Source organism: Dermacentor silvarum, chromosome 3, assembly GCF_013339745.2.
Source record: "Dermacentor silvarum isolate Dsil-2018 chromosome 3, BIME_Dsil_1.4, whole genome shotgun sequence".
In the NCBI taxonomy this organism is placed as follows: domain Eukaryota; kingdom Metazoa; phylum Arthropoda; class Arachnida; order Ixodida; family Ixodidae; genus Dermacentor; species Dermacentor silvarum.
Window position 1 is genome coordinate 161,659,498 of NC_051156.1, and position 25,551 is coordinate 161,685,048.

The window sequence follows — 25,551 nt, forward strand, 5'->3', positions numbered from 1 at the left end:
GTCGACGATCTGGCAGTATGCCAAAACCACGTCTTCTATAGCTGCCGCCATAACCAGTGCCGTTGCATCCTTACTGCTCGATCGTGTCATTCCTCGCCAAAGCCCACCTCGGGACTTGGTGGGCCATAGAAGCCGTGTGTTTTTGTCGCAGGTGGTTAAGTCCTGCTACCAGAAGGCCAATGGTCCACGAAACCACTAAGGTGTGCCATACTCAACTCATGCCCTTACTCAGTGTTCTATCGAAAAGTTCGTGACATTCTCAACATGTACGTTTTATCATGTACATGACAGAATAAAATGCCAGCGCACAAATATGGTGCTGGTTAGTCCTTGTCTCATGAATAGGTACTACAGGTGCTAATTTAGTTTTGTATACTTTTGCAGGTTGTTTTAGGTGAGAAAGACGAGATCTGTTAATGCACACAGAACAACGTCATCGCTTTTTTATTCTCCGTCTTAAAGGGACACATACGGGGACAGAGTGAAGAACAACAGGACACAGCGCTAGTTCTTCAATCTGTGTGTACTCTGTGTGTTCTTCACTTTGTCCCCGTCTGCGTGCGCTGTTAGCCCTTTAAGATGCTTTACCATCTAGCCTTTTGAACTTTATTCTCCGGTTTGATATGTACGTCTGTATTACTGTTACGAAAAGTCTTCTAGGACTTTCTCTAGCCTTTTTTTCTGTTGTAATTCTCGCCTTACCATCGACAATACTTTACTCTGTCAGTCAGACTCGTCATGCAGTACATCCCGTTTCAGCCGTCAGCAGATATCTGTAAGAATGCCGTCAGTTAGTCATCAGTTTCTTCAGTGAACATCAACAACGGTGAAAAGCTGCCGCGAAGGTGAATATCACAATGCTCATTTGGCTACCGGCATAGTTGTCTGCTTCTGGACTGCATGTTAAAACCCACCCGAAGAACGACAAATCATATCGCATTGTAGAATGCACCTCTAAAGACAACTACATAATAGAACGAGTTGCACCAACATCTCAATATGAGCCGCCATGGGACGTTGCTCACCTCTCTCCCCTGAAACGCTAATACTAACCGCTCGTTATCACGTTTCAAATCGGCAGCAGGTACGTCGCCAGGATTTTTCAAAGCAAAGTTTGCCTCTTCCTTCGCCTTTTCATTGCCTGCTGTGCTGCTCTGCTGCTGCTGCTGCTGCTGCTGCTGCTGCTGCTGTCTGCTGCGTGCGCTGCTGCTGCTGCTGCTCTGCTGCTGCTGCTGCCTGGGCCTGCTGCCTTGCTGGCTGCGTGCTGGCTGTCTGCTGCTGCTGCTGCTGCTGCTGATGCTGGCTGCTGCTGCTGCGTGCTGCTGCTGCTGGCTGACTGTGCTGCTGCTGCTGAGCTGCTGCTGCTGCTGCTGCTGCTGCTGCTGCTGATGCTGCCGCTGCTGCTGCTGCTGCTGCTGTGCTGCTGCTGCTGCTGCTGCTGCTGCTGCTGCTGCTGCTGCTGCTGCTGCTGCTGCTGCTGCTGCTGCTGCTGCTGCTGCTGCTGCTGCTGCTGCTGCTGCTGCTGCTGCTGCTGCTGCTGCTGCTGCTGCTGCTGCTGCTGCTGCTGCTGCGCTGCTGCTGCTGCTGCTGCTGCTGCTGCTGCTGCTGCTGCTGCTGCTGCTGCTGCTGCTGCTGCTGCTGCTGCTGCTGCTGCTGCTGCTGCTGCTGCTGCTGCTGCTGCTGCTGCTGCTGCTGCTGCCTGCTGCTGCTGCTGCTGCTGCTGCTGCTGCTGCTGCTGCTGCTGCTGCTGCTGCTGCTGCTGCTGCTGCTGCTGCTGCTGCTGCTGCTGCTGCTGCTGCTGCTGCTGCTGCTGCTGCTGCTGCTGCGCTGCTGCTGCTGCGCTGCTGCTGCTGCTGCTGCTGCTGCTGCTGCTGCTGCTGCTGCTGCGGCTGCTGCTGCTGCTGCTGCTGTGCTGCTGTGCTGCTGCTGCTGCTGCTGCTGCTGCTGCTGCTGCCTGCTGCTGCTGCTGCCTGCTGTCTGCTGCTGCTTGCTGTCTGCTGCTAGCTGCTGCTGCTGCTGCTGCTGCTGCTGCTGCTGCTGCTGCTGCTGCTGCTGCTGCTGCTGCTGCTGCTGCTGCTGCTGCTGCTGCTGCTGCTGCTGCTGCTGCTGCTGCTGCTGCTGCTGCTGTGCTGCTGCTGCTGCTGCTGCTGCTGCTGCTGCTGCTGCTGCTGCTGCTGCTGCTGCTGCTGCTGCTGCTGCTGCTGCTGCTGCTGCTGCTGCTGCTGCTGCTGCTGCTGCTGCTGCTGCTGCTGCTGGCTGCTGCTGCTGCTGCTGCTGCTGCTGCTGCTGCTGCTGCTGCTGCGCTGCTGCTGCTGCTGATGCTGCTGCTGCTGCTGCTGCTGCTGCTGCTGCTGCTGCTGCTGCTGCTGGAGGTGGTTCATAACGTGTATATACATGGGCAATACCGCGGCAGAGTGTAAAGGCGAGGCGAGGAACTTGTTTGCACCTTTCCAAAGCGTCGCTGCAATACCCTCTCGACTGCTGTAATTAACACCCCCCGCATAACCATTGCAGAAACGCTTACCCTTGAAGTACCGCACAACAATACAGAGAGGAGGATGATAGAACAGTAGAGAAGAGGTAGAGAGAGGAGGCAGAGAATGGGTAGAACCGACGCAGTGACGAAACGAGTGAAAAACAGCCTTGCCACTGTTCGCTAGCAGCTGGAATACATAGGGTAGGCAGGGAGAGAGGACGTAAGAAGGCAAGGAAACGCTATTACTGGACACGGCCGCCGGTTGTGGGCAAACTGAATAAATTTAAATTCAGGGTACAGTGCGGTGCGTTTAAAATAGACATCATTCAAATTTGTCAAGCGGACAACTGACGCAGGGCCTGCAGACGCAACGCCGCATCAATACACCGGAGTGTCTAGACGACACTATGCGGAAGCGGCCGCCCTTCAAATAAATACTTATGTACCCGCCACGGCAGCTTTGTGGGAATGGCATTGCTCGAGGTCGCTGGTACGATCCCGACTTCGGCAGCTGCAGTTCGACAGGGGAGAAATGAGAAAATGCTTAAGTACTTCGATTAAGGCGCACCTTAATAGAGCCCAGGTGGCTGAAATTAATCCGTAGTCTCCCACTACCGCGTGCCTCAAAATTAGACTGTGAGTTTGGCACGTGAAGCCCCATGATTTGATTAGTCGTGTGAGACAATGACAGTGCTTATCTCGCAGGCTGTGAACAATGGCGCAGTGCGACGCCTCAAACAAACACGTTTCGCTGTGTGTTATGTGTACAGCGCAAGCTAACGCAAGCTAACGCACGCAAGCTAACGATTAACATCGACTCACCACTCGCATGTTGCACTAAAGGCATAAAAACTTAAAAATTCGCAGTAAACATTGCCGCCAATTATCGTCAATCAACGCAATCAGCACACTTTTAAAGTGACAAGGTTGTTATGTAAAAAAGAATAAAATGTAGCTTTTTAAAATGAATTCCGGCTACTTTTGCGTACCCCTCGTATTGTTGTCTGAGTAAAAATATGAGTTTTTGGTACAACCAGCTCTAACGTACACTACCTACCCATGTTCACACATCAAACAAAACAAAAGAAAAAGTATGTTGGTAACCAAAAGGAATCGTCAATATCAAGAGGTTCTCGTGGCGTTCCTAGAATTCTGCGTAGTGTCGTTCTTTATTACGAGGAGTGCTATAACACATGTCAATGAAGCGGAGGATCAAATCTTCACACGAGTGGATCACGTATTAGATTTGCATGAGTGGAGCACTTATTAGTGCGTCTTAAAGGCTGGGTTCCATCGTTTCTACAAGTACCCGTATGTACCAACAGGCCCAGCAACAGACTCTTCTGCTTATTACATCTCTAACCACTGCCCATATCGAGCGCGAATGCCCAGTACCTCTTGCGAGCGCACCTGGGTTCGACAGCGTGCGATACGGCAAGGATGGCTGTGTCAGTATTGGTAATAACGAAGGCAAGCTTCAGATTTTCAACAGCTCGACAGGCCTTCGGGGAGACCCCATAGCCACAGTACTTCATAATTCGTTGCATTACTTATAACGGTAGTGTTGCGCAGCATTTTGAATGTTAAATGGGCTATGTTTGGCACATGCATGTGTGAAGGATCGGATAAGAATGGACACACACAGACGGTACCTTACGCAGCCCTTGTACAGCAACCCATTATTTCATCCATGCACTGAAAGACTGAAGAAACACGGTAGCGTATCATGTTGAACGAAAGTATACCTATGGTTGAGCAAGCGTTACCAGGACCGTTATAAATGTGTCAGTGCCTTTTAATCAGAAATCAGCCTTGGAGCTTCCCGCAGTCACTCACCATCCAAAAAGTGTCTGAATATGCGTTTTATATCTTATTGTCACGGTTCGTTTATGGAAAGCGACTAGAAATATTATCGCTATCCCTGCTTTCTTTTCAAACGAAGGATGAGAGCGCTTGATTTCAGAAGTGAAGGAAGAATGTATATTTACATATAGAACGAGGAAACAAAAAATAAACATAAACAAGAGAAAAAGAACACTCTACACTGCTTATAACAAACACAGTTCTGAATAATTAAAGTCACCGTTATTCTAATCATATAGTTGTTAGGTGTGTCCGAATGCACAAGGACAGGGGAATGAGAGCCGGGTGCGGCTCACCAACAGTTCGGACATACGGTCGCGTAGGTGAAGAACGTCGAGCCGTCGTCGACGAAAGGTACGGGTTGCTCCTTTGAACGGTGGTTGAACAACCACCGTTCGCTCCGCGGCACCAATCTCCGCTACTCTCAGGTGCAGTTGAAGAGTCCGTTCTTCCTTTTCCAAGCGCCGCTGGCTTGCCTCTCCGCTATGGCACTCCGTTTCTGCGACTTTAAGGCGCATCTGTAAGTTGCAGCCCTCCAGTTCCAGCTGGTCCTTCTTCGCCTCTCTCTCCGCAGCTCGTTACTCGCGCGCTTGCGCCTCTGGCTCATCGAAACATACTTGCAGTGCCGCTCCTTCTAACCCCATGCGATCTGCCAGCGCCATTAACTCTCGCGCGCTCATTTTAGCACGATAGCGTTAAGGGCCCCTTGTCGCAGAAATGTGGTACTGGCGTAACCAAACTAAGAGGAAAGAAGAAGGGGCAGAAAGAGCGCCAACTTGCTACTGAATTTATTACATAGAAACCCCCATATTTTATACACACAGGATTGACATGCGCAGAACCATGCGCAGAAAAAAATGTTATAAATCACCATAGTGCATCTAAACATTGGTACTCATTATCTTGCAATGAGGCCGAAGGAACACTGACACAAGCATCACCCTTTTTCTTTATGAAAAACGCCTCCAGCAATTGACGTGCCAGCGTTCCCCGACTCTTACCTAGTAGACGCGTGTTTCCAAACTGCAGCTCACAGCCACCCGAAGCACAATGTAAGGGCAGGTGCGAACCTGTACCGTTTTAAAGACGATAGTCTTTCTTGGGGAACTTAAACGCTGAAAATTTGGTCTGTCTGTCTGTCTGTCTGTCTGTCACCCGATTCAGCCACCCGGCCAAAGTTGGACCACTTGCTTACCGCCCACACTACTTAAACTGGTACGGCTGTTCATACTTGTGAACGTTATCGATCACAAAGTAAATATTACGCATATCTGAGGCGCAACATCACTAGGTAAGTATTAGGAGGTGTGTTCCTTTAATAGAAAATACATAGATACGTAACTCTAAAGACCCTAGTTTCTTAAGCTGCGCTGAAAATGCCATGCTATGCGCGCCGACGAACGACGTTCCCCGACGGCGCGCCGACGAGCGCCCTCTGCCATGGAGGAAGGAAACCCTCTGCACAAGCTCATGTTTCCCGATGTATTGCCAGATGGCGTCCATGTCTCACGCAGCGCCTCCTCAATTTTATCAATGCCAGCCAGATGCGGCCGATTCAACATAAAGGAAGCGCTGTCTGAGGCAGGGCAAAACATAAATGGCCGCTTGATGAAATAATGCGGTAAAATGAAATCTGTTCACACAAACCTTCATGCCAGGACGGAAATGGTACGAGAACAGCATCACGGGCGGCCGCGGATCAGACCAGCACTCATGTAGTACGGCCGGCAGAAGACTATATCGTCTTTCGACGACATTTGCAGCGAAGCACGCAGATACGCGGCAAATTTTTTCATCAATAATTTGAGCTCCCTTTATCGGTCGTTAGACCGGTTTGGCCGATATATACTCGGCTGCAATCCAGAGGTATCTCGTAGACTGTGCCGATGGCACAGCGCAGAAAAGGCTTAGTGTGCTCCTTTGTGCACGCAGGCTTGGCCCTTTGAGAGGCAATGCGCGCGCAAAGCCTCGACAGCTTATTAGGCGCAGAGAAAACGACAGGCACATCATGCCGATTGGCAACCTTTTTCAGGTTGTGCGACACCTTGTGCATGTACGGCACAACTAGCGATCTTTTCTTATTTCTCTGCTGCTTCAACCTCTTGAGCAGCATTTCGGACACACTGATAAGGACCGGAGACGGGAAGCCGGCTACAACCAGCCGCGATTCTTGAAAGTGAAAGCTCTCTTCCATCGTGTGTTCGCATGACTTCATAAGGGCAGACCGAAGACACATGTTCGTTATAGCCCTTTTGACAAATTTAGAGTTCGCGGAATCGAACGGGAGTAAATCATCTCGCGCGGGGGGTCTGTAGTGCCAGCAAACATGTCGCTCGCTTAGGGTCATACAAATGTCTAAAAACACATCCATTTCAGGTCATTGCCATTTTTGCTGAGTCATGGTCATGACTATGGCTTCTACCACCATCCTTTAGGGTTTCCTTCACTTAGTACCAACGTCGGAACCCACTTCAGTGGTTCTTGAGGGTAATTTACTTTTTTGAGTCATTGCCATTTTAGGCGGCTGTTTTGATCACCTACATGACACGCATGTCGGAACATTCATGTCATGCCCTATCATTTATGTTCGCTATACACTGTTGTCATACTATGCCAATTTTGATACCTACCATGTTAACTAAACCACCATGAGACCACCAAGACATAGGCAGCTGTTTCATGACCTACATGACACGCGTGTCATGATTTTCATGTCTTAACCCACCATTTATATTCGTCATACACTTTGTCATACCATGCGAATTTTGGTAAATACTAAGCTAACGAAACGACCACCAAGACGTAGGCGGCAAGATAGATAGATAGATAGATAGATAGATAGATAGATAGATAGATACTGTCAAAGTGGGAAATGTTCGGCAAGAAATGCTTCGTATTTAAAAAAAACCGATAGACAAGTCAAAAGAACAACCAAGACGTTACACGAACAATAAAATACCGCCGCACGATACTTGACCCCGCCACACAGGTCCGAAGACTGCCCGAACACGCGTAAGGCGGTGCTTTCGTTCTACTAGTTCATCGTCCTTCAGTTTCTCTCTCATCTCTTCTTCCTTTCTTTTCGCTTACGTCAACCCTCGTGTACGGCCCTTAATGGTCGCTTTCTTCTTAGTATTTTGTTCCGACGGCGCGTCAGATTTCACGTGCGTAGCTTCTTCGTCATCATCGGCTTCTTGCGCTCACCCATTCGCTCTCGATGTTAAGTTGTCTTAGCCGCACCGCTCCCATCTTCTACAACACTGGCTTCGCGCATTGCCACTCCTTAACACACAACACTTATATAACATTCCAGGCCTCCATAATTTATTTATTTTTGAATGCGAAGCATTTCTTGGCGAACATTTGCTACTCTGACAGTATCTATCTATCTATCTATCTATCTATCTATCTATCTATCTATCTATCCATCTATCTAGCCGCCTAAGACTGTGTGCTGTCATGGTCGTTTCGTTAACTTGGTATGTACCAAAATTAGCATACTATATTAGCTACTATATTATATACTACAAGACTATATGACGAACACAAATGGTATGTCATGAGAAGAATGTCATGATTGCGTGTCATGTAGGTCATGAAACAGCCGCCTACGTCTTGGTGCTCTCATGGTCGTTTCGTTAACTTGGTAGGTACCGAAATTGGCATAGTATAACAGGAGTGTATGACGAACATAAGTAACAGGTCATGACATAAATCTCATGGCATCTGTGTCATGCAGGTCATGACAATGACCCAGAGAAAAAGATTAACACTCAAAAACCACTGAAATGGGTTCGGACGGGGGTACTAAGTGAAGGAAACACTACAGAATGCTCGTAGAAGTCATAGTCATGAGCATGACTCAGCAAAAATGACAATGGCTCAGCGAAAAAACAACACTCAAAAACCACTGGAATGTGTTCGGATGTGGCTACTAAGGGAAGTAAACACTAAGGAACGATGGTAAAAATCATAGTCATGAGCATGACTCAGCAAAAATCGCAATGAGTCATCAAAAAAGATTTAACACTGAAAAACCAATCGAATTGGTTCGGATGCGCTACTCAGCGAAAAAGGTTTAACACTGAAAAACCCATGCAATGGGTTCGGATGGGGTACTAGCTGAAGGAAAAGGCTAAGGTTGTTGGTTGAAGTCATAGTCATGAGCATTACTCAGCAAAAATGACATTGACTCAGCGAAAAAAACTGCACACTGAAAAACCCATGCAATGGGTTCGGATGGGGTACTAGCTGAAGGAAAAGGCTAAGGTTGTTGGTTGAAGTCATAGTCATGAGCATTACTCAGCAAAAATGACATTGACTCAGCGAAAAAAACTGCACACTGAAAAACCCATGCAATGGGTTCGGATGGGGTACTAGCTGAAGGAAAAGGCTAAGGTTGTTGGTTGAAGTCATAGTCATGAGCATTACTCAGCAAAAATGACATTGACTCAGCGAAAAAAACTGCACACTGAAAAACCGATGGACTAGGTTCGGATGGGGTACTAGGTGAAGGAAAAGGCTAAGGTTGTTGGTCGAAGTCATAGTCATGACCGTCACTGAGCCGTGAACTCGTCGGTGTCAGTGAGGCCGTGCCGCCTTGCCGCGTGTCGCCATCGCGCCCGCTTCAACACCGCAGCAAGTCAACAGGATCCGAGAACTCACTACGATGCATTTCACCGGGTCGTTCTGTTCAGCCCCGCAGATGAAGTGTTGTTGTGGACACCAACTCGAGTTGCTGGCCTGTGTGAAAGGTTTCGGTCCCGTTTTATAGGGTCTTACACTGTTGTCGAGCAAACTTCGCCAGTGAACTACCGCGTCACTCCCACTGTCCCGCCTTCCGATGGCCGCTACCGTGGCACAGAAATAGTCCACGCTTCGCGCCTAAAACCATTCCTACGGCGTACCGAGCCGCTGTAAACAGCGGCCAGGGTGGCCGCTTCCGCGCGAGGGGGAAATTAGTGTGAGCACAGTATTCATCCTTCATCTGCTTCACCTGTATATAATCATCATCACTGTGCGCGTCATCTTCGTTGAGTGCGTGGCTCACCCGAATAAAGGTGCCGAGGCAACAGCTGTGCTGCTGCCCTTCCATATATATATATATTTACAATATATTTACACTGGAATCAAACCGCTAGGCCGACACCTTGCTCGAGCCAAAAGCCCAGACACACTTCATCGTCTTTCTCACGGCGGCTCGTCTCGTGAGCATCTCTAGATGATATCGTAATACTACCCCCCCCCCGGCGGCAAAAGCGCCGTCACGGTGCTGTTAAATATCCAAGGCGCTTGGAGAGGTGTAGGGTTTGAGTCGGGCGACGTGGACAATATCACTGGTTGTCACAGCGGAGGACGTAGTGGGCGTGGCCAGAATGATTTCATAGGTGACGTCGGTCACTTGGCGGAGCACGCGATATGGGCCTGTGTAACAAAAGAGCAGTTTTTCAGAAAGGCCAACTTTACGCGATGGTGACCAAAGCAACACGAGGGTGCCGGGCGCAAAATGCACATCACGGTGACGGAGGTCATAGCGTTGCTCCTGTTTGTCTTGAGACACTCGCAGACGAGCACGCGCAAGTTGGCGAGCATGGTCAGCATGGGCGATTGCATTACGGGCATAAGCGCTAGTTGAAGGTGTAGTGGACGGAAGCAGAGTGTCTAGTGGTAGCGTGGGTTCTCAGCCATACAAGAGGTAAAACGGGGAAAAGCCAGTAGTTTCAAGACGGGAAGAGTTGTACGCAAAGGTAATGTAAGGCAGAGCCAGGTCCCAGTCACGGTGGTCGGTTGAAACGTATTTAGATAGCATGTCCGTAAGGGTGCGGTTCAAACGTTCAGTGAGGCCGTTCGTTTGTGGTGGTAGGAGGTGGTAATTTTATGCTGTATTGAGCAGGCACGCATGATGTCGTCAACGACTTTGGACAAAAACGTACGGCCACGGTCAGGTGAGCATTTGACGCGGAGCACCATGCATCAAAATAATATCGTGTAGGAGGAAGTCCGCAACATCCGTAGCGCAACTGGTCGGAAGAGCGCGTGTTATGGCGTAGCGGGTCGCGTAGTCCGCAGCGACGGCAACCCACTTGTTGCCTGATGTAGATTCCGGAAATGCGCCGAGAAGGTCTAAGCCGACACGATGAAAGGGCTCGGCAGGGATGTCGAGTGGCTGCAGGTAACCAGCGGGGAGCTGGGAATACTTCTTGCGTCGTTGGCAAAGTTCACAAGCGGCGACGTAACGCCGTTCGGAACGTGCAAGGCCCGGCCAGAAAAAACGGCGACGTACTCGGTCATAGGTTCGAGATACGCCAAGGTGTCCTGCCATTGGAGCGTCATGAAGCTCTTCTAGAACGGTTGAGCGAAGGTGTTTAGGTACGACAAGTAGGAACTCAGAGCCGTCCGGATGAAGGTTACGACGGTATAGAGTACCGTCGCGGAGGACGAAGAGGCGTAGAGTAGCATCGGCCAGAGCGTGTTCAAAACGGTCGATGAGTGCTCTGATGTAGGCATCACGACGTTGCTCGTCGGCGAAATTAAGGAGCTTGGATACTGAGAAAACTCAAGCAGCACTGTCAATATTGGAGGAGTCAGAGTCGTCAACAGGGTAACGCGACAAGCTGTCAGCGTCTTGGTGCAGGCGGCCAGACTTGTAGACCACGGAATAAGAAAACTCTTGTAGCCTCAAAGCCCATCGACCAAGCCGGCCTGTAGGATCTTTTAGCGATGAGAGCCAGCAGAGGGCATGATGGTCAGTGACTACGGAGAAAGGACGACCGTAAAGGTAAGGCCGGAACTTCGCAACTGCCCAGACTACAGCAAGGCATTCCCTTTCCGTAATGGAATAGTTGCGCTCCGATGGGGATAGGAGACGGCTTGCATAAGCAATAACGCGATCCTGGCCACGCTGACGCTGGGCTAAGACGGCACCTACACCATGACCGCTGGCATCTGTACGCAATTCTGTAGGGGCATCAGGGTCGAAGTGGGCGAGAATGGGTGGTGAGGTCAGAAGAGTGACGAGACTAGAGAAGGCGGACGCTTCTGAAGTACCCCACGAAAATTGTATGCCTTTCTTCAACAGATTAGTGAGGGGTCTAGCAATTGCCGCAAAATCTTGAACAAAACGGCGAAAGTACGAGCATAGCCCAACAAAACTGCGAACATCTGCGGCTGTCTTCGGAACCGGGAAGTCTCGGACAGCGCGAGTTTTGTCGGGATCAGGCTGTACTCCGGAAGCGTCGACTAGATGGCCCAGAACCGTAATTTGGCGGCGGCCAAAACGAAATTTGGACGAGTTGAGTTGCAACTTCGCCTTTCGAAATACATCAAGTATAGTTGTTAGACGCTCAAGGTGAGTGTCGAACGTTGGCGAGAAGGCGATGACGTCGTCGAGGTAACAGAGACACGTGGACCATTTAAAACCCTGGAGCAAGGGGTCCATCATACGCTCAAAGGTGGCAGGGGCATTGCATAATCCAAACGACATTACTTTAAATTGGTATAGGCCATCAGGTGTTATGAACGCGGTTTTTTCTCTGTTCATATCGTCAACAGCAATCTGCCAGTATCCAGAGCGTAGATCAATACAAGAGAAATAGCTGGAACCACGAAGGCAGTCAAGGGCGTCGTCGATACGTGGGAGCGGGTAGACGTCCTTCTTAGTAATATTGTTCAAATGACGGTAGTCTACAAAGAAGCGCCACGTGCCATCCTTCTTTTTAACCAACATCACAGGTGACGCCCAGGGACTCGAAGAAGTCTCAATGATGTCTTTATCTAGCATTTTGTTTACTTCATTTTGAATTACTCGGCGTTCCGTCGCAGAAACTCGATATGGTCGTCGGTGAATGGGCGTAGCATCGCCAGTAGGAATCCGATGCTTGACCACGAGCATCTGGCCTAAAGGGCGATCGTCGAAGTCGAAAATATCTCGGTACGACGATAACACTTGGCAAAGGTCTTCAGCCTGCGCAGAGGACAGGTCTGCCGCAACCATTTTCTTTATGTTGGGATCGGCGCCCGAGGCTGGCGCGATGGGCCCGCCATGTTCGGAAGAACCATCGGTTGATAAAGCTGCCACTTGATGTTCGCCGAGACAATCAACCTTGGCAAGGCAAATACCTTGCGGGAGAATTTGCTTTGCCAATCCAAAGTTAAAGATAGGCATTCGAGTGCAGTTGTCATTATTAGTAAGAACACTGTGAGGCACGGTGACGTCATACTGTAGTGAAATGTCGGGCAGAGGACTGACTAGGTACTCGCCATCAGGAACAGATGGGGAAGACATCAGTTCAACATAGGCTAATGACTTTGGCGGCAGGCGAATAAAGCCGGTGGGGCGTAAGCGGCACTGGGGTGCATCAGGAGGTTTGCGAGAATCGGCGACTCAAGGCGAAGGGTACTGGCAGAGCAGTCAATAAGAGCAGAATGCGCGGAGAGAAAATCGAGGCCGAGAATTAGGTCGTGGGGGCAATGAGCAAGCACAGTGGAGAGTACAGGAGTGTGGCGGCTGGCGATGCTGACACGGGCCGTACACATGCCGACGATAGGGACAGTACCTCCATCCGCAACGCGGACGACACGTGTCGACGCTGGGGTGACGAGCTTTCTGAGTCGTCGTCGGAAGGCAGCACTCATAATAGAAATATGGGCTCCGGTATCGATCAGTGCAGTGACACGATAGCCGTCAACGTCAAGAAGGTTTTGGTTCGTAGGCAACGTGAGCAGAGGATTTCAGGGCAGGGTCGACAACGCCGCTTCACCTCCAGAAGCTGCAGTGGCTAGTTTTCCGGCTGGATCCGGGAGGCGATGGGAGGCGAAGAAAAGCGGCGGGGTTGGGGCGAACGAGACTGATGCCGTCGAGGGGAGGGCGAGCGGCTGTAGCGAAGGTTCGGAGCTGGGGCATCAGCGGCAGCGGGTTCATGGCGGGTAGCATAGGGAGCAGTAGGTCGAAAGGTACGGGAATAAGCGTCGGCGTACGTCCGAGCAGGTAGTGGCCATCGGTTGCGGCAGTGACGAGCGACGTGGCCGATGCGACAGCACTGGAAGCAGATCGGCCTGTCATCGGCGGTACGGCATACGGACGGGTTGCGGTATGGAGCAGAAAATGACTGCCGGGGACGAGGAGGGCAGCTAGAGAACTGGTGAATGCTGGGTTTAGTGGTTGAACACACGGAGTTCAGACCCATGTTCTCAAATTCCTGTCGTACGACGGCCTGAATCATTGCAATCGTGGCTGCAGGCGGATCGGGAGGCGTCGCGGAGAAGCCTGCCTCGTCAAGCTCGTGGCGAACAATACGGGTTACGTCGTCACAGGTGGTCGTCTGACGAGGTCGACCCTCACATGTCGACGTAGCAGCAGTGTTTGGTAGCCGTGTGATGTGGTGAGAAATACGGCGGCTCTTAGTCTGTTCAAGGCGAAGGCATTCTTTGATGACGGCGTCGATAGTCGACACGTTGCCGAAAACAAGCAAATTGAAAGCGTCGTCGGCTATGCCCTTTAGCACAAGTGCCACTTTACCTGCTTCAGACATAGTGTCGTCCGCTTTGCGGCATAGAGCCAAAACGTCGAGGATGTATGAAACGTAGGGCTCCGTAGATGTCTGAACACGGGACGCAAGAGCCTTTCTCGCGGCAACCTTGCGCCCAATGGGGTCGCCGAACAGTTCCCGTAGCTTCTCTTTGAAACTGTCCCAACTGGTTAACTCATCTTCGTGCGTTTGGTGCCACACGCGTGGGGTGCCGTCGAGATAAAAGATGACATTGGCGAGCATAATCGTTGGGTCCCACCTATTATTAGCACTGGCGTACTCATAGAGCTTGAGCCATTCGTCAAAGTCCTGTCCGTCCAGGCCAGAGAACACACCAGGGTCGCGATGTTGGGCAACCGTGACGATTGGAGCAGGCGGATGAGCCGAAGCCGTTGCAGACGCAGTCTCGCCACCGGGAGGCATGGTGACAAGCACGATGTACCGACCACTTCGGAGTTCCGTGGCGAGGACGGGGATCGCAATCCTCCACCAGAATGTTACGTGTGGAAAGACACACACGAAAGAGGCTATTTACAATATATTTACATTGGAATCAAACCGCCAGGCCGACACCTTGCTCCCGCCAAAAGATGATGATGATGATATCCTCAGACACAGAGATGATGCTTCTCCACATGGCTCGTACCACTCCGGGGGATTGGCCAAGAATTGGGCACCCCTGAACTTTTAGGTACGGTTTTTGAAACTACTGTTACAGTGCAATTTAGTAATCAGAACAGACAGAATAATTTTCCTATACTGCACTTTTATAATATAAATGTCATGCTATATCTCTAGGTGTGAAAGTATGTATTTAAAATTTATTCGTTTAGTTGATTGAATGAAATTACAAACGGCATCAAAACACGTTCCCTGTGGCTAAAGCCGAATACCGAGCACCGAAAGAGAGTACTATTTCTGATGTTAAATTTACCCCTAATTTAGCGAGCGGAATTTCAAGAAGTCTTTTTCTTTGTAATTTATAACCGGCGACATACTAAAAAGTAGTGTTCTATGGTTTCTATTTCTAGACAGAATGGACACAGCGGCGATATCGCCAGACCAGCCCTGTGTAAAATATAGGTTTAATGGTGGGACACGGCAGCGTAATTTTGTGATTATTACTTCCGATTGTCTTGATGACACCAATGTATTGTTCCACGGAAATTTTAGGTGTTGAAATTCAGTCATGGATGTTATTGTTTCAATTATGTCTCTACGAATTGAAAAATTCCGATATCTGATCGCGGGTATTTGTGCCACCACTGGAAGGACCGATATTATTGGTCCATTCAGGGATGCTGTGAGTCTTCTTTGCGACATAGTGAACCGATCACCATAATGCTAATCTGACCAAGTGGTGCGAGTGGAGCTCCTGCAGAAGCATACGCAATCATTTAGTGTTTCAATTTTTGACGGAGGTGCTACGACTGCCCAACATCACACCACCGCAACAGCGCAAAGTGCACTCGTTTTAATTTGATGTACGCGTGAACGAGGAACCCTAACGCATGATTGGCCTTCGCAGCGGGTGGACACCAGAAGGTGAATGTGAGCAGTAGGATTAGCTTTTGGGGTCCTAGCTGCAGAGTCAATGAACACACCCAAAGAAGTGGCGTCGAAGCATCAGAGCAATGTTTTTGGCTAATTAGATTGTTTTAATTGTACCATGAAAACAATGTGTGGTTCTTACTAATACGAAGACGACTAGGGTTAACGATGACGTGACGCCACTACTGATAATGTAGAAACGTTTGACAAGTATGAAGGCATGGAGGTAGGCACAATGGAGAAAGGTAGGGAGGAAGGGCACCGTCTTCCATGGTGAGCTAGGCTCAGGGAGGCGGGACGGATGCGTTTTACCTCGGTGGTGGCTGCGTATGGCAGGGTTGAGCGCAAAAGAAATTTAATTATGAGGTTTTACGTGCCAAAACCACGATCTGAGTATGAGGCACGCCGAAGTGGGGGACTGCGTAAATTTGGACCACCTGGGGTTCTTTAACCTGTACCTAAATCTAAATACAGGGGTGTTTTCGCATTTCGCCCCCATCAAAATGTGGCGGCCGTGGCCGGGATTCGATCCCGCGACCTCGTGCTCAGCAGCCCAACACAGGGCTGAGCGCAGCAGCGCGAACACTATCTTGAAAGCAATCTACGATGTGCACATACACCTGTAGTCTAGGCGATCCGGGCGAGGGCTAATAGTTTCGTGTGCGCTGTGTATTCGCTGCTTAGTTCGCGTAGAAGCGAGAAGCAGCACGAAGGTCAATTCGCTCGCGGCTGTTGCCGCTGTACCTCGCGCCAGCGTTTTCACAGCGAGTGTCCGCAGTTATCGAGTGAGATGTGTTCATGTTTGCCAGAGCGCACGTTACACCATGTGATACAATTGCGTATGGCTCATTGAATGTGAACCATATTGGCCCGCGAAGTGCAGCCACCGAAGAAACAGGCCAAGCACGCCTAGTAGTTGGCCCGCTAAGCCCAGTCACGGAAAAAAACAGGCCAAGCACGCCTAGTCCTGATGAACGCACATGTTTATTGCGTCTGAGCCAGAACGTCGACTACCGCGGCGTTCTGCCCGCTAGGGATGGCGTCGTATTAATACAAAAGGGCAGCGCTGCTTGATTGAACTGCATTCCGGCAACTTAAACATTGTATCACTCCTCCCCTCTTAAGATACATGCTACGGGGAGCACTTGATAACAGGTTTTTGAGTTCTTGTGCTACGCCGCAACTATGGAGTGCAAGGTGCAGCCATGACATGGTTGTCCACGGCACAGCTACTTCCAGATACACTTCCAGGCGATTGTTCCTCATGTAGGACGCCGGGTGCAGCTGGGAGATGTACTACGTCTGGTTCTTTCTCATGAAGCACATGCGGGACCGCTGGAGAATGGATGAGCAGCTGCACCAGTTGAGAAAAACCTTCTGCACCAGCCGGACGAAATGGCGCCGTCTGCGCAAGGCGCAAGTGGTCATTGTGTCGGTTCCATGTCGAACCGTCTTGACAAAGGAGATGGGCCGACAGTGGATTGACTTCCAAAACACTGGCAGGTACCCGTGCTGTACCTGTGCGGAAGTTTCTCGCATACACTTTATCTCCTGGTCGGAGTAATGGTTCTTGCCGTGACCCTCTGTCAGCATTCAACTTCTGTTTCAGTTGTTTTCAGAGCACCGATGCTTGTCGACTAGGCGGCAGGACATCCAACGGAGTCTTGAACACTCTCCCCATTTGGAGCTCACATGCTGGCCGACCAGTTACTTCATGTAGGGTTGTCCGATAATGAAATAATAACCTGGAAATGTGTGTTTTGAAATCGCCCGAGCAGATTTTTTACGTTTGTTCTTTACAGACTGTACCAGCCATTCTGCTGCACCGTTCGAGGCGGGTTGATACGGTGGTACAAGCACGCGGCGTATTCCGTTTCGAGTTAGGAACTCAAGGCACTGTGCATTGGTAAATGCAGGGCCATTGTCAGAGACTATTACGTCAGGGAGGCCATGCTGAGCGAATGCGATTCTCAGGGCAGAAATGGTAGATTCTGTAGATATGGATGACACAAGGAAAACTTCTATCCACTTCGAGAAAGCATCCACGATGACTAAGAACGCGTGTCCAAGAAATGGTCCCCAAAATCAATGTGAAGCAGGGACCAGGGTCGGTGCGGAAACGGCCATGGCACCTGTTGGACCGGCTGCGGAGCCCATTGTTGAGCCTGGCAGGTAGCGCAGCTTTTCACACTGTTGAAAATGTCATTATCTATGCCTGGCCACCAGACATGGCTCCTGGCAATGATTTTGCTTTTTTCAATACCAGGATGACTGGCGGGAAGTACTCCAAGTACTTGGGCCGGCAGTGATTTGGGAACCACGACTCTTGATCCCCATATTAAGAAGCCTTCATGGAGACTGAGTTCTGAGCTTCTTGTGTTGAAAGGGTTCCACTCTGGCCCAGCTGGGAGCCTCTCTCCTTTCAATACAGAATGCACAACGTGACCCAGAACTGGATCGTTCCTGGTGGCTCATGCCACCGCAGCCGGTGAAAGAAGTCGTGGATAGGCCTCCTTCAACATGAAAATCTCGGCAGGGTCAGGCAGTGCGCTGCTGTCGTTCGGTAGTGACAGTCTGCTAAGAGCATCAGCATGGCCAAGTTCTCTTTCAGGCTTGTATCCAAGTGCGTACTTGTACGCGGATAGCTTTAGAGCCCACCTGACGAATCTTGGTGATGCTTGCACAGGAACAGGCTTGTTGGCACCTAGCAGTCCGAGAAGTGGCTTGTGGTCCGAGTCTACTTCAAACGGTATGCCCCACAAGTACTGGTGGAACCGATCTACACCAAACATGAGTGCCAGGGCCTCCCTGTCAAATTTACTATAGTTTCGTTCTGCTTTTTACAAGCTCCGTGAGGCAAAAGCAATGCGATGTTCTCGGCCATCAGCATCTTTGTGAGCCAGAACTGCACCTATACCATAAGGTGACGCGTCACAGCTGAGAAACAGAGGCCTGTCAGGGCGGAAATGCAGGAGAATTGGAGCTGAGGTCACCAGGTGCTTGCAGGCTGTGAATGCATTTGCTGATCCTGCCCCCCCCCCCCTCCCATTTCTTTCCATCACAAAGAAGACAGTGCAGGGGAGAAAGAAGTGCAGAAAGATTAGGCAAAAAACGCCGATAGAAATTGACAAGTCCCAAGAAACTCTGAAGTTCTTTGACGTCTTTTTGCACAGGGGCATGCAGAATGGCAGCCACCTGACGACGTTCGGGGAAAGGCCTTCCTTGCTGATGATGTGCTCAAGATACTACACTTGTGACACGAAGAAATGACACTTCTCGAGTTTAACTTTGAGGCCAGATTCTTGAAGCTTGCGAAGCACAGCATGAAGGTTGTTGAAGTGCTCCACATCATTAGCACCTGTGACAAGAATGTCACCGAAATAGACGGCCACATGTGGTAGTACTCTCAGCAAGTTCTCCATCTCACGTTGAAATATAGCAGGAGCTGACGACACTCCAAAAGGCAAGCGGGTGTACTGAAACAACCCCATGTGTGTCGAAATTGTGACGTATCCTCTGGAGGCCTCATCAAGCACTACTTGCTGACACGCGTCACGCAAATTCAATTTGGTGAATTTCTCACCCCCTGCAAGGACAGTCCACAGGTCCTCAATCCTTGGAATTGTATATTTGTCCACTGTCGCTACTGGGTTGATGGTGACACTAAAATCTCCACAGATTCTGATGCACCCATCCCTTTTTACAAGAACAATAGGTGTAGCCCACCTTGATGTTTTCACTGGAACAATGATGGAATCTCTCCTTAATCGTATTTCTTGTGTGACTTCATTTGTCAAGGCATATGGCAGAAGGCGTGGCTTGAAGAACCGGGGTGGTGCATCAGAAGGAACATGTAATGATGCTTTAGCACCTTTGAATGTACCAAGACCTTCTTTGAACACCCCTGCAAAGTCTTGGACTAGGTATTTGATGTCAGAAAGCGCATGCATATTTACTTCAACATTGGACAGACCGATGCCCAGCTCGCGCATCTAGTTGCGTCCTAGCAGAGTAGGTGAACTGTCCCCGGTCAGAAAAATTGGTAGATCTGCCTCCTTGTCATGAAACTTCACAAGGACATCAGCCTTGCCTTCAACTTTTTCAGTTCCCTGGAATAGCTTCGCAGAAACACTTGCGACGGCTGCACATTAACCGAAGGCAGAAACTGTAGAAGCCGCAACTTTGCAATGACGGAGACGCTTGTCCCCGTGTCCACTTACATGCGGAGCGGCTTGCCGCAAACGTGAACGGTGACGGTGAACGGCGGAGGTGGTTCGGCGTAGTTAATTTGCCACATGTCGTAGGCTTCTGAAGACGAAGCTGTTGCGGCATCTTCATATTTTACAGTGTGCACGCGAAGGCGGTTGCTAGACGACTGCGAATTTCGTGCAGTGGACGAACGCTGCTTGTGAGAACTGCAGCTTCGGGCTTGGCTGTCCTTTCGTTTCGTGCTGCAAACTTTCGCCAGATGACCCCGTTTGTGGCAGTAACTGCAGACGGTCTTCACATGCTTGCATTCGGATGCCAGGTGTCCACCCCTGCAGCGATAGCAGGTGACGGCCACGGAGCCTGAAGAGACGCGGAAGGTCGAAAAGGTGCCGTTAGGGTTAGCTTGTGCAATCTCCCCGGCATCCTCTTTTGCTGCTTCCATTGCTAGGGCTGTCTGCACGGCATCCTGGAATGTGAGGTCTGCTTTTTCGAGCAATCTTGTTTGAATGTCTGCGTTGTTCACACCACAAGCAATACGGTCGCGTATCATGTTTTCTAGTTCGGAAACGAAGTTGCAATGCTCATAAAGGCATTTAGCGCTGCAATGAACCCGCTCGTAGATTCGCCTTCCGAGCGAACGCGGGAGTTGAAGCGTAAACGCTGCACGATTGCAGACGGCTTCGGGCAATAGTAGTTTCCAAGAACCAAAGGAATCTAAGGGTTTTGTCACTCGGCTTGTCGGGTCTTCCCTAGTTGCGAAGTAACGCATACGTCTTCTGCCCGCAACATAGGATAAATACGGACGTTTGCTTGTCCTCGGCGATATCGTTCACCGCGAAAAATGCTTCGAGTCGTTCCACATAGCTGGGCCAGTCGTTTCCTCCCCCCTCGAATGGTTCGAGACTGCCGAAATTTGGCATGTTGAACGGGTGACCGAGCCGTGCAGGAACGCAGACTCGCTTGAAACTGCCGGGCGGGAAACGCCGACTCGCTTGAAACTTTTCACCTCGTCGCCAGTTGATACAATTGCGCATGGCTCATTGAATGTGAACCATGTTGGCCCGCGAAGGGCAGCCACTGAAGAAACAGGCCAAGCACGCCTGCTCTTGATAAACTCACATGTTTATTGCGTCTAGGGAGCCTACATGAAAGAACTGTGCTTGCATATAGGCTCCCTAATTGCGTCTCAGCCAGAACGCCGACTACCGCGGCCACTTATCACTTGCCCGCTAGGCATGGCGCAGTAGCAACACAAAAGGGGAGCGCTACTTGGGGGCGCTGCATTCCGGAAACTTAAACATTGTATCCCTATGCTTCTTAATTTAGTTAGTAAGCGAACGTTTACAAGTCCATACGGCCGATCAAACTGCCACCCTTACTTTGTATAGCTGTTAAATAATTTGCAATCGCAATCGATGCTTCGCTTTTGGACGAAACTGCAACTTTGTTTACACTCTACACAAATGATACTCTGAATATTCCCGTCATGTCCGGAACTACAAAGTATGCGGACAAGTATATGCTCATTACTGATTCTTATCTACATGGCATAGCGAAGGTAGTAAATCTATAAAAAATGAATAATTGGAACTAATATGTAAGAATAACCGCTCGGAACTTAATGCGGTCATATCGAGGTTTTCGTTACTTAGAACGAAAAATAAAATTGTAAACAATGAACCGATTATAGTTTCCTCCAAAACTCATTTAACACCAATTAGCTATAAACGTTTCTCGGGCGTTACATTTATTCAGCTATCTGTATCTACAAATGACTCCGACAATTAACCCATGACCCTCAGTCCCCAGTGGCTGCGGAGCACCTGACCAAGGCGGCGGTCAGACCTGCGACGTGGCAGAGGGTGCTAAGAATCTCTGGGTCCGGACAGGCCGCCAATGGAAACTGAACCTGGCAACGTTAAACACGCGCACCCTCTCGAGTGAGGCTAGCTTAGCAGGACTATTTGAGGAATTATCAGTCATTGCCTGGGATATTATTGGCCTTAGTGAGGTTACAAGAACTGGTGAAGCTTACACAGTGCTGACTAACGGCCACGTCCTCTGCTACAGAGGTCTTCCAGATAAGAGAGAATCCGGGGTAGGATTTCTAGTCCATAACAACATAGCGGGCAACATTGATGAATTTGACAGCATTAGTGAGAGGGTAGCAGTCGTCATAATAAAGCTGAATAGGAGGTACAAAATGAAGGTAGTACAAGCCTACGCCCCAACTTCCAGTCACGATGATGAAGAGATAGAACAGTTTTATGAAGATGTGGAATTAACAATGAGAAAGGTGCAAACTCAGTATACTGTAGTCATGGGCGACTTCAATGCAAAAGTGGGCAAAAAGCAGGTTGGCGAGCAAGCAATTGGAAACTATGGCATCGATTCTAGGAATGCAAGAGGAGAGATGTTGGTGGAATTCGCGGAAAGGAATAGGCTCCGAATAATGAATACATTCTTAAGGAAGCGCACCAACAGGAAGTGGACCGGGAAAAGCCCTAATGGAGAAACAAGGAATGAAATAGAGTTCATACTCTCTGCCGATCCAAGCATAGTGCAGAATGTAGAAGTGTTAGGTAAGGTAAAGTTCAGTGACCATAGGTTAGTGAGGTCTAGGATTTCTCTCAATTTGAAGAGAGAAACAGTGAAATTAGTCAAGAGGAAACAGGCCAACCTAGACGAAGTAAGGGTGAAAGCAGACCAATTCAGGCTGGTGCTCGCAAACAAATATGCAGCTTTAGAACAGGAAGATGAAGATAACATAGAGCTAATGAATGAAACCGTAACTAGGCTCATCTCAGAAGCAGCAATTGAAGTGGGAGGTAAGGCACCAAAGCAACCTGTAGGGAAGCTCTCCCAAGAAACAAAGGACCAAATAAAGAAACGACAAAACATGAAAGTGTCCAACTCAAGAGATCAGATAGAATTCGCTGAAGTGTCCAAACTGATCCACAAGAAGAAAGTAAAGGATATTCGAAATTATAGCGTGGGAAAAATTGAGGAAGCCGTAAAAATGGACGCAGCATGAAATCAGTAAGAAGAAAACTAGGCATAGGACAAGGCAAGATGTATGCACTGAAAGATAAGCATGGTAATATCATCAGCTATTTCGATGACATAGTAAAAGCAGCAGAAGAATTCTATACTGACCTGTACAGTAGCCAAAACAGCCAAGCTACTTTCATTCGAAATAGTGATGAACCGGATACAGAAGCTCCCTCTATAACTAGCGATGAAGTTAGAAGTGCCTTGAAAGACATGACCAGGGGTAAAGCGCCTGGAGAAGATGGAATAACAGTAGATTTAATCAAAGATGGAGGAGATATCATGCTTGAAAAGCTTGCGGCCCTTTATACGCAATGCCTCACAACTTCAAGTGTACCAGAGAGCTGGAAGAACGCCAACATTATACTTATCCATAAGGAGGGAGACGTTAAAGAATTGAATTACAGACCCATTAGCTTGTTTTCAGTATTGTATAAAATATTCACCAAGATAATTTCCAATAGAATCAGGACAACACTTGACTTCAGTCAACCAAGAGAACAGGCTGGCTTCAGGAAGGGATATTCTGCGATGGACCATATACATGCCATCAATCAAGTAATCGAGAAATCTGCGGAGTACAATCAACCTATCTATATGGCTTTCATAGATTATGAAAAGGCATTCGATTCAGTAGAGATACCAGCAGTCATAGAGGCATTGCGTAATCAAGGAGTAGAGGAGGCATACGTGAAAATCTTAGCAAATATCTACAAGGATTCCACAGCTACCTTGGTTCTCCACAAGAAAAGTAGAAAGATACCTATCAAGAAAGGGGTCAGGCAAGGAGACACAATCTCTCCAATGCTATTCACTGCATGCTTAGAAGAAGTATTCAAGCTCTTAGAGTGGGAAGGATTAGGAGTGAGGATCGACGGCGAATATCTCAGCAACCTTTGGTTTGCAGATTACATTGTTCTATTGAGCAACAATGGAGAGGAATTACAACAAATGATAGAGGACCTTCATCGAGAAAGTGCAAGAATTGGGTTGAAGATGAATATGCAGAAGACAAAGATAATGTTCAATAGCCTGGCAAGGGAACAAGAATTCAGGATCGCCAGTCAGCCTCTAGAGTCTTTAAAGGAATATGTTTATCTAGGTCAATTACTCACAGGGGACCCTGATCATGAGAAAGAAATTTACAGAAGAATAAAATTGGGTTGGATTGCATACGGCAGGCATTGCCAAATCCTGACTGGGAGCTTACCACTGTCGTTGAAAAGAAAAGTGTACAATCATTGCATTCTACCCGTGCTAACATATGGGGCAGAAACTTGGAGGTTAACAAAGAGGCTCAAGAACAAGTTAAGGACCGCACAAAGAGCGATGGAACGAAAAATCTTAGCAGTAACGTTAAGAGACAGGAAGAGAGCGGTGTGGATCAGAGAACAAACGGGGGTAGACGATATTCTAGTTGACATTAAGCGGAAGAAATGGAGCTGAGCAGGCCATGTAATGCGTAGGATGGATAACCGGTGGACCATTAGGGTTACAGAATGTATACCAAGAGAAGGAAAGCGCAGTCGAGGACAGCAGAAAGTCAGGTGGGATGATGAGGTTAGGAAATTCGCAGGCGCAAGTTGCAATACGCTAGCGCAAGACAGGGGTAATTGGAGATCGCAGGGAGAGGCCTTCTTCGTCCTGCAGTGGACATAAATATAGGCTGCTGCTGATGATGATGATCTACAAATGACGTAAATCACATGCGTGCTAAAGTGTCCTGCGCAATAGGTGTGGTCAAAAAAGACAGAAAAATTAAATACAGAGACCAATGTAGTTGAAGAAACAACTATACTATGCCTAAATATAAAGTCCCTTACACTGCTGCTTTTGGTTGTGGTTACCGAACTCACACGAACCTAAGTGCACTTACGCTTCAAAATATGGCGATATAAGTAATCACTAGTAACGCATATTGGTATAGCAGTGCAACAGTAGTGGCATAAGTTTGTAACATTTATTATATACTGAATAATTACTCTGATGTTTGTTTTCGCTTCCCATCACGTTCTTCATATCAATGATGCTATATCTCGGAATGTTCCTCGAACTTTCCATTTATACCTAGACATTCTGCTTACATTATTAATAGAGTAAGAACAAGTTATGGCCGTTAAACAATGAATTTTAAATGATACACTTGTGACACAATGTTACAATCCCAGAGGACGGATAAGATATTGTAACTCTAAGCAAATTAAAAAAAACTCTACAATCTTCCTGATATCAGAATTTTCACTAGTAAACATGATGATCACTTGTTTCTTTCTTGCTCTTGCAACATTATTTATGCACGTATAACAGCTTTGGTATTTTTGATATCTTATTGTCGATACGTGTGTTTATATATGCACATATATGCCAGATGCATCTACCTCATCTGATTTGATATTTCATGATGTGCGCTTGAAAAACAAAAGTTATGTTGTCAGGCATTCAAATGCAGAGCACAGTTTAATGTGATAATGGGCATAGTTATGTATTCCTGCCTTTTGCTCAGTGCGTAAACCGTGGCACTGAAATAAACTTCAACTTCAATATTTTTCTCCTGTTTCAGATCTCTCATTTCAGCATATAATCTGATACGGGTCATATCAGACAGCCGAATACGAATAAAAGCCCTCGTCACTCTCTCTCTCTAGTGATGGCCTTAGCACAAACGGATTATTTCAGGTAAGTCTAGAAATAAAACAAAATCTTCTACCTGGTAATGAGCATGAAAACTATTATGAACTCGGATTTGAAATATGACCCGAACCACAAAGCAATGACAGTGGTAGCTACTGAAAATTTCCTGTACACCATTTCGCACTGCTCTAATGCCATTTTTGAGACACTTGGCTTACACTAATGCAAGATTGCGGCCGACGT

General features: G+C 48.5%; 1 protein-coding gene and 1 pseudogene across 1 annotated transcript in view; one reads left to right on the top strand and one right to left on the bottom strand.

Annotated features, from left to right (window-relative positions):
- LOC119444973 (glutathione hydrolase 1 proenzyme-like) overlaps positions 1–25,551 on the top strand; it is a 134,700-nt gene that overhangs the window by 1,537 nt on the left and 107,612 nt on the right. The window contains exon 2 of the mRNA XM_049664824.1: positions 25,252–25,353. Within this exon, the coding sequence (XP_049520781.1) occupies positions 25,325–25,353 (29 nt within the window). The 5' untranslated portion in view covers positions 25,252–25,324. The remainder of the gene's footprint in view (positions 1–25,251; positions 25,354–25,551) is intronic.
- On the bottom strand, positions 1,490–6,533 carry LOC119444972 (UPF0746 protein DDB_G0281095-like; annotated as a pseudogene).